At 41.7% G+C, this 10,101-nt stretch overlaps 1 protein-coding gene across 1 annotated transcript in view; it reads left to right on the forward strand.

Moving 5' to 3' along the window:
- The window catches only part of LOC124593727 (odorant receptor 43a-like), a 31,107-nt gene extending 26,126 nt beyond the window's left edge, over window positions 1–4,981 (forward strand). The window contains exons 4-5 of the mRNA XM_047132053.1: window positions 2,506–2,661; window positions 4,876–4,981. Coding sequence (XP_046988009.1) covers window positions 2,506–2,661; window positions 4,876–4,935 — 216 coding nt within the window. The 3' untranslated portion in view covers window positions 4,936–4,981. The remainder of the gene's footprint in view (window positions 1–2,505; window positions 2,662–4,875) is intronic.
- Window positions 4,982–10,101: the final 5,120 nt, after the last annotated feature.

The raw sequence follows: 10,101 nt of genomic DNA on the forward strand, positions 1-10,101 counted from the left end.
CATGGTCGTAACTGGGAGGGTATCCTCCCCTACACACTACGTAATATCAATTATTATGCCCCTGCTGGTATTCTTGCGCGAACTCTCCAGTCGGGAACTCTCGCCACGATGGCTCGCGTTTTTTCCACTCTTTCTCCCTACTGCGCGACAACGGAATCTCATGGCTGATGCCAGGTACCATCATTTCTAATCATTATGCACAATCCAGAAACATATCTCGTGATCCCAAGTTCGGATCACGATGCAGTTTTCACCAATCTCACATTTCAAAAATTCCACATCCATCTATGTGGGTTTCCATCTACTTTCTTATATTAATCAACTCATGGAAAAATTGGGGAAGGCAAACCAAAGGCTGCATTTTACTGGCATAACACTCAGAAAATGAAACAGTTCTACTAAAGAGACTGCCTACACTACTCTTGATCGTCCTCTTTTTACTACTGTTGCGCAGCTGTAAATACAAACATAGATGCAGATGAATTTTTCTATAAATGACGACTAGTTATCTGGTAGTTCTGTGAATAGTTGATTAAAGGCTTCGTAACCTTCTAGAAATTTTTCGAACAAAGATATTTTCTGTACAGATAGCCCACAAGTAAAGAAGAGCTCATTGCTTCTAATTAAAGTGCAGCTTCTTACGGAGGTCCAGTTCGGGCTGGAATTATCGTATGGCAGCGATACTTGTTAGATATGCTAAATGCGAAACCGATTTGCGCTGGAAAAAATTACCAGGTGCAAAAATTACCGGGTGGAAATCTGCTGATGTACTCTGTTTGGCCATCCGTTTTAGTCGAGCGGTGCTAGGCTCTTCACTCCGGAACCATGCCACTGCTACGGTCGCAGGTTCGAATCCTGCTTCGGGCATGGATGTGTGTGATGTCCTTAGGTTAGTTAGGTTTAAGTAGTTCTAAGTTCTAGGCGACTGATGACCTCTCATGTTGAGTCACATAGTGCTCAGAGCCATTTGACCCCTTTGAATACTCTGTTTGTATGACGTTACGACATCCAACCTGTCATTTGACAACCGTGACGCGAATGAGCAGCATGACTATCGAGACAAGAGACCGTGCTGTTAGTAAAACCGTTTTATTTGAACCCCAGGAAATTCAGAGCTGCTTCGAGAGAGTATCGCCGACTGTAATGTCTGAGGAGAGGTCTGATGTCTTTGAATGGTTTAAAGAAGACAATAAGGAAACTCTGAAACACGAGTCAGCTGGGTATGGTTACTGCTAGAGGAAGGCGTCCTATCCCCGTGAAAGTTGTTGACGAGGTGCTGTTGCAGCAACTGACCATGCACCACGTGCCCCAGGGTAGTACTGGTGCTCATGCAGTGTCACGAGAATTGTCCATCCCAAAGCCAACAGTACGGAAAATTTTGGTATCTATTTTACACCCGTACCCGTACAAGGTCTCGGCGGTACAGCAGCTGAAACCTCATGCCCGTGCATTATTCTGTGGATTGACAAGGCACATTTTACAGAATGGTGTGCAGCAAATACAAAGAACTGCCGAATTCGGGGTACTGTCGAGCACTGTGTTGTATGCGGAGAGTAATTGCACTCGCCGTTTGTGGTTGTGTGCTGTGGATTCAGAAGCACCTTTATTCTCGGTCGCGAAGTCTTTGAAGAGAATACAGCCAATGGCCTGTCAGGTATACAGTGAGGTCAGCACGTTAATGACCACTCCTTGTACAGCATGTGATACCTGCTTCGGAGGAGCGCAGCTGTGTGGCCACCACTGTTTCCATGCGAGATGTTTAATAACAAAATCATTATGATTTCCTCACTTCTTTGACCTATTGTGCCCACGCCCCTTTCGTACTTCGTTATGCAAAAACATTTCTGTACCTCGTTCTTGCATTTACAGAACCAATTCCACATCTAGTGGCCAAAATTGGAAGTAATTTCTTTTCAGTGTAAATCAGTCCCGCTGTAGCGCATTAGGATAAATACCAAGTTTCCCTGCTCTACAATAAATACAGCCTACATTGGACCTCCATGAGGAGCTGCACTAATTATAAGCACTCGGTGGTTCAAACAAAGAGGCGTACAATTGTAGTGCAGAAGTAATTATGAACTAATAAAATATTACGGCGATGTGTACTGCATGCAGTATGGAGAAACGGGTTGCGTCAGTGGATAGCGTGCTGCCGGTTACTTGTTAAAACTCCACCACCAGCAATGGTTTGCTATTTAGTATTTACCATTTCTGGTAAGTTCTCGTACTCGTAATTCTTGGTGTTTGTAATCTTTGTATCTTTTAGAATACCTGATGATCGTATAAGTAGCAGCACTATCCCTCTCCAAGAGTTGAGTTACTTTCTGGCAGTACGTTGCTGTTGATAGTAAACGTGCCTTGTACTTCATTAACGAGCCTGCTCTCGGATTTGGACTTTATTGGGGTACGATACAGCAATATTAAAGGGAAGAAACTGTAAATGCTAGCTAACACTACGAATATTTCCAGACTTGCCTTTAAGACGGTTATTGATTTGTGTTTCAGAGTGAAAAACTGTCCGACTCTGCCATCAGCTGTGGATGGGTCGACTGCAATGAGCGATTCAAGCGTGATTTCCTGGTTTTCCTCATATCCACTAGCAAGCCTTTGGAAATCACGGTGGGCAAGATGAGCAAGTTATCTAAGCAAATGTTTGTGCAGGTCAGTTGACAAGACTCTCAGTTCACCAAATATAGCGTTGTAGCCTCCATTCAATGAGTTACCCCTTAGTGTGATACAATGACAGAGTACACAGAGTATAGGACAGAGTACACAGCAAGGAGATCAACAAGTATACACCATAAATTTTCAACACGTCCCCTGTCCAATAGTGAGAATTATTTTCTTCTGGTAATATAGTCGGAATTCAGAGACCGCGGCTATGGAGCTGTCTTACTGTCGTTATCTTAATGCCATTAAATACAGTGTGAAGTTTATGGAAAACTATATGCACAATCTGACTGACACTGAGAGTTTACCAACATAAAAAAATCCCATTTCTAACGTCACTACCAACATGATTTCCTAACAGCGTCAAACGCTTGACATGACTTGAAAGTTCATGTTGGTATTTCATCTCTGGTTTTATAAGGAAACTACTGTCATGATCCATGAATCTCGCACAGACTATTTTGATCTATTTCTTACCAGAGAAAATATTTCCCTTTTGAGATGTAAATCTGTAATTTTCGCATGAAAAGGTACGCACAGTGGTACCTACTTTTTCCGTTTCCAAACTGGTAGTCAGTTATAATGTGTTCCTCCTTTGCTACTAGACGTATTAATAAATGTATTACTGATTTATATTTTAAATTGCAAAAAATGTAGGCATTGTTTACTCTATGTTATATTTAAAAGAACATTTCAGCTACTCTTAACATTTATGTCGATGTTGAGGTAAAATTTTCTAGGTTCTTAGACTGCGTCGTGTTCCACTTCAGTTTCGTCTCACACAATCGAAGTTTCGACTCCTCTTCTGGCATCATCTTCAGGATCTTCATGTGTTCCCTATTAACTGTACACTGTCAAAGACCAGTGTAGCGATCGCTCTTATATGGATCTTCTAGTGTTCCTAGTTAGCTGAAAATTGTCGAAGACAATGTGCCACATTTATTAATATAAATGACTGCCACATTCATATTTGACAGTGTTCAGCTTCTCGGGAATACCACAGTAACCCGAGGGGACGAAATGTCGACAATTTAAGCAGGAATAGAAGAGGACAATGATGTGGCTAACAACCTACAGGACTACTTTCAATGCAAAACTTGCAGACTTACATATCATGATTATGGAACAGTTACTTTTTTTAAAAAACCCTCCAAAAAATCCTCTTTCTTCTCATACCCACACTGCGCCGTAAAGTTCTCACTGGAGCGAGTTATCTTAAACACCATCTTCTACCTTCCCTGTAAATTCCTGCTCCCACACCTACATAACAATTTCTTTGGTGTACTACTAGTACATGCATCGGAAACACTGTAGCACTAATGTTATGGCCGACTTCTTCACTACGCAATACGACTTATTCTGCAAAGAAATGTTTGATTATCTCTGACGTTGAGTCAGTTATTTCTACTAGCGCAATTTCTTTTAGTACGTTACTATCTGTATATTGTCTGTGTATGGTGCAGTTACACCCTTTAGTAATAGTCTACATCTAATTGTTACTGATGTGATAAATTTCTTTTCCAATAAAATTCACATTGCATCCTATCATCACACGCACTATTCCTCAAAACTTATTGCTTATTCGTCTGAACGGGTACCTGCTTGTCAAGCTTCCTTCGCTTCACAACAAATGTAGAAATCAATTTCATTCCCTGAACCGGGATTACTACCATTTTGATGTTGTCGCACTTAACATATTTTATCGTGCATGTTACAATGCTGTCACTTTGAACATTGTGTCAAGATGTGTCATCATCTCAATCATCTCAATACAATGAACTTGGACCATGATATGGGGACACTTAGCAGTTGCTTTGGTCTCTTGGACGGAATCATCTGCGTTCATATCAATCTTATCATTCACCATTTCACTGAGTCTGTAGACATGTTGGACAGTGAGCTGCAGTAAACGTTCAAGGATTTCTCTCACAAAGTGGGATGGATTTTATCTGTGCACTTTAAAAATCACCCTAGAAGATATTCGTCTCTTCTGTGAAAATATATCCGTAAAATTTTCTCAAATTTGTATTCATTGTGGAGATTCACAATTATTTATTTTCAAAAACAAAGTATTTTATATCAGAGTACTATTCGTACTTTTTGTAATTCTAGTTTTAATATAAAAACAAAATATACAATAATAGCTTTGAGTCTAATTGTAAGGTAAATATCTGTAAGTGGCTTAAAATATTTTTATGTCTGCAGGTGCTGAATGGATCATATGGACTGCTGAATTTGCTCTATCACTTTCAAAGCACTGAGTAACTTGTTACTACACATAATGTAAAAGCAAACACAGACCAGAGTTTATTTACTAATATAATATTTTTGCTGATTAGAAAATCGTTTCATTATGACTACGTGCGCAATCCATGATAGATTTGTTGAACCAAATCTAGCACACACTTTAGAATAATAAAGTAACTTCATGATAATAAAAGGCTTTTTGATTCACGAATAAACTTCACCAAAACTCAGAAGACTACTATTTTATATTTCGCTGTATATATTTCGCCTTTAGAATAAATCATTAAAATAGATTACCGAGAAATGAAACAAGAAACTGAAAAAATATTAGATAATTTGTATGGGCTTATACGAACCGATATAAGTGGTACATTACACCTAGTGAATTATGAAAATATCTTATTGACTTGTTGTAGCAGAACAATTTTTATCATTCATTGAGAGAAATAATACTGAACTATAAAAGTATGAACTTTTACATATCTTATAAGTCACCAATAGTTGTCCATTCATTCAATCCCGTATAGTAGACTTTCGTTGTCTATCTACATCTACATCCATACTCCGCAAGCCACCTGACGGTGTGTGGCGGAGGGTACCCTGATTACCTCTACCGGTTCTCCCTTCTATTCCAGTCTCGTATTGTTCGCGGAAAAAAGGGTTGTCGGTATGCTTCTGTGTAGGCTCTAATCTCTCTGATTTTATCCTCATGGTCTCTTCGCGAGATATACGTAGGAGGTAGCAATATACTGCTTGACTCTTCGGAGAAGGTATGTTCTCGAAACTTTAACAAAAGCCCGTACCGAGCTACTGAGCGTCTCTCCTGCAGAGTCTTCCACTGGAGTTTATCTATCATCTCCGTAACGCTTTCGCGATTACTAAATGATCCTGTAACGAAGCGCGCTGCTCTCCGTTGGATCTTCTCTATCTCTTCTATCAACCCTATCTGGTACGGATCCCACACTGCTGAGCAGTATTCAAGCAGTGGGCGAACAAGCGTACTGTAACCTACTTCCTTTGTTTTCGGATTGCATTCCCATAGGATTCTTCCAATGAATCTCAATCTGGCATCTGCTTTACCGACGATCAACTTTATATGATCATTCCATTTCAAATCACTCCTAATGCGTACTCCCAGAAAATTTATGGAATTAACTGCTTCCATTTGCTGACCTGCTATTTTGTAGCTAAATGATAAGGGATCTATCTTTCTATGTATTCGCAGCACATTACACTTGTCTACATTGAGATTCAATTGCCATTCCCTGCACCATGCGTCAATTCGCTGCAGTTCCTCCTGCATTTCACTACAATTCTCCATTGTTACAACCTCTCGATACACCACAGCATCATCTGCAAAAAGCCTCAGTGAACTTCCGATGTCATCCACAAGGTCATTTATGTACGAGGCCTGTTCAGAAAGTAAGCTCCGATTGATTGCCAAATTGAAACCACAGTGAACATCAGAAATGTTTTACTTGTAACAATTAGCTACACCTTTCAGCTACTTCTCTACGTAGTCGCCGTTCTGACTTAGACTTTTGTCATAGCGTTGTACCAACTTTTCAATAGCCTCATCACAGAAGGCAGCCGCCAGTGCTTTCCGCCAATTCTCTACGCTGGCCTACACCTCGTTGTCTGTGTCAAAATGTTGTCTTCAAAGACAGCGGTTCATGTGACCAGAGATGAAACTCAGGGGGAGACAATTGCGGACTGTATTGTGGGTAATCTAACATTCCCATTTGAAAACGATGCAGGATTATCTTCATTGCCCCTGCAGAATGCGGCTGAGAATTGTCGTGAAGACGAAACAGCACGACAGTTATGTAATGTTAGCTGCATAGCTTCAGGCGAAATTTCTCACCAGGCCCTCGTACTTGGCGGCAGACACTATTTTCTAGACATCTTTACGCACTCACTGCGAGCTCAGAAATGAGAAGAGCGACGTGATGCTAACTGAAGTTATACTAGAGACACTACCCAACACATCTGTGCAAAGCTTTATCGGATTTTCATAGTTGTTTCCATTTCGCGACCGATCGGAGCTTACTTTCTGAACGCCCCTCGTATATTGTGAATAGCAACGGTCCTATGACACTCCCCTGCGGCACACCTGAAATCACTCTTACTTCGGAAGACTTCTATCCATTGAGAATGACATGCTGCGTTCTGTTATCTAGGAACTCCTCAATCCAATCACACAATTTGTCTGATAGTCCATATGCTCTTACTTTGTTCATTAAACGACTGTGGGGAACTGTATCGAACGCCTCGCGGAAGTCAAGAAACACGGCATCTACCTGTGAACCCGTGTCTAAGTCTCGTGGACGAATAGCGCGAGCTGGGTTTCACACGACCGTCTTTTTCGAAACCCATGCTGATTCCTACAGAGTAGATTTCTAGTCTCCAGAAAAGTCATTATACTCGAACATAATACGTGTTCCAAAATTCTACAACTGATCGACGTTAGAGATATAGGTCTATAGTTCTGAACATCTGTTCGACGTCCCTTCTTGAAAACTTGGAACGCTACGCTCTTCTAGAGACCTACGGTACACCGCTGCAAGAAGGGGGGCAAGTTCCTTCGCGTACTCTGTGCAAAATCGAACTGGTATCCCATCAGGTCCAGCGGCCTTTCCTCTTTGGAGCGATTTTAATTGTTTCTCTATGCCACTGTCGTCTATTTCGATACCTACCATTTTGTCATCTGTGCGACAATCTAGAGAAGGAACTACAGTGCAGTCTTCCCCTGTGAAACAGCTTTGGAAAAAGACATTTAGTAATTCGGCCTTTAGTCTGTCATCCTATGTTTCAGTATCATTTTGGTCACAGAGGGTCTGGACATTTTGTTTTGATCCACCTACCGCTTTGACATAAGACCAAAATTTCTTAGGATTTTCTGCCAAGTCAGTACATAGAACTTTACTTTCGAATTCATTGAACGCCTCTCGCATAGCCCTCCTCACACTACATTTCGCTTCGCGTAATTTTTGTTTGACTGCAAGGCTTTGGCTATATTTATGTTTGCTGTGAAGTTCCCTTTGCTTCCGCAGCAGCTTTCTAACTCCATTGTCGTACCACGGTGGCTCTTTTCCACCTATTACGACCTTGCTTGGCACATACTCATCTAACGCATATTGTACGATGGTTTTGAACTTTGTCCACTGATCCTCAACACTATCTGTACTTGAGACAAAACTTGTAAATTGGTATCTGCCAGATATTGTGCAGGAAGGTTCTTTAAAATATCAGAAGGCCGACTGAGTAATGGTCTGCAGCTATTGGTGTATTGTTAATGGTGGCAGTACAGTACGAGTCAGCCGAAAGCCATAGTCAGCAAAGTCTCTAGCTGTAACCATGACGACAGTGCGGCAGCCCAGCTGATACCACGGAGGCGGCCGTCACATGCCTCCAGTCAGCGGAGGGCTCCGTGCCCCAGCAGCAGCTGCTCTCTTGTCTCAGGGCAAGCTGCCCCGTCCTGTGGTCGAACAGCAGACCCCGTTCTGCATCCCGGGATTTCACTCTGGGTGTCAGAGGCTCGTGCTTCTGGCTGTTATTTTGAGACGAGAATATTTTAATACACAAATGGCTCAGCATTTACATGCTCCTGTCTATTTTTGTTTAGAGCTTAAGGCATGTGCTCGAAACACTTCCTTGGTGGCAATTGAGGAAAACTTCCGTCCTTCCTGAGCGCACTGCAGCGTCAGCTGTTGCTTTACTCCACCAAGCTGGCTCTGCTTCGCAAGGCTAGTTACTCGTAGTAGTGTTTTGCTTCACAAAGCATAACACTTTTTCTTTCTGTGGCTGGCTCTGTTGCATCTCACTTCTGCTCTGATGTACTTTTTGACTTAGTATGGTCGATACAACACACTGCACTCCTTTTTATCAAGACCTGGTCCCTCAAGTCGACCTAACTAGGTTATCCCTTACGCTACAGTTCCTGAGGACTTACACTTCAGGCCCTGTTTCGCCTCTTGAGACTTATGCTAACAGTTGGTTTCCTTAACCCTAGCACCCAATCTTGCATCTTTTTATAGGACCCCTTGCTCTGCTTCTTTACTCAAACATATTCCATTACTAGGCTTCTTGTCCAGTACAACAGTTTCTGGCACTACTTCATTCCGTATATCTCTGCACTAACAATTCTTTACATTCTTCGAATGTTGTAGCTCCCTTAAGAGCTTCTGGACACTCTATATAAGTTTCAGCTTCCGCTGCTTGCCTGAGTTTTCCAATCGGACCAGACACTTCAATCTCAGCCAGATTTCCAAGGTCTCCCACAAAGGTCTGCACATCCTAATTTGCCTTACCAGAAAAAGGAGCAATTAAACTCGTGACTGAGAAATCTTTATTCCACCGTAATGACTTCGATTCTACTAGCCCACGCAGTTCTGTATTATTGACTGTTAACTGTGCTACCTTTTCTAACAATATGTGTACTGCTTCTGACTCTGATTCTGTCGAAGCTTTATCCTTACCAACACTTATTTTGAGGACTAACGTTCACAAGCTAAGGAAACAAAATATATTAACTCAATTCTTACGGCTAATTATGGGCCAGCTCGACTCCCCATATTGCCTAGCAATATGACCTCAGCTTTGCTTGTATAAGATTTCACTGGAACAGGTGCCATACATCACGCTGAGTGTCCCTCAAGGTTACACTATTCATACATAATACGTACTAACCAGTCGTGACTTCCATTTTCTCTAAAACTAGACATATCCACTGGTTCTTTACTCACAATAAAATCTGCTTTACAAAATGCATGATAGTCAAACCTTTTCTCCATTACCAAAATACAATCAAAATATTTTGGACTCATTGTACCATGGGCTGTAGGTTCGGACATTGCTCTATGAAGCAATGTCAATGCTATGATGGCCAGATGACCTAAAGATTGTCACCTGTGGAGAGTGAAATCAGATGTCAGGACGACGGTAGGTTTGTTTAATTAACTTCTTTATTCTGGCCCTTGGCTGTGGTACATCACGAACAGCTTGCTGAAGGCGTCTAGTAGCCTCTCATGCAAATTGGTTCAAATGGATCTGAGCACTATGGAACTTAACATCTGAGGTCATCAGTCCCCTAGAACTTAGAACTACTTAAACCTAACCAACCTAAGGACATCGCACACATCCATGCCCGAGGCAGGATTCGAACCTGCGACTGTAGCGGTCGCG

The sequence above is a fragment of the Schistocerca americana genome, chromosome 1, assembly GCF_021461395.2.
Source record: "Schistocerca americana isolate TAMUIC-IGC-003095 chromosome 1, iqSchAmer2.1, whole genome shotgun sequence".
Lineage (NCBI taxonomy): Eukaryota > Metazoa > Arthropoda > Insecta > Orthoptera > Acrididae > Schistocerca > Schistocerca americana.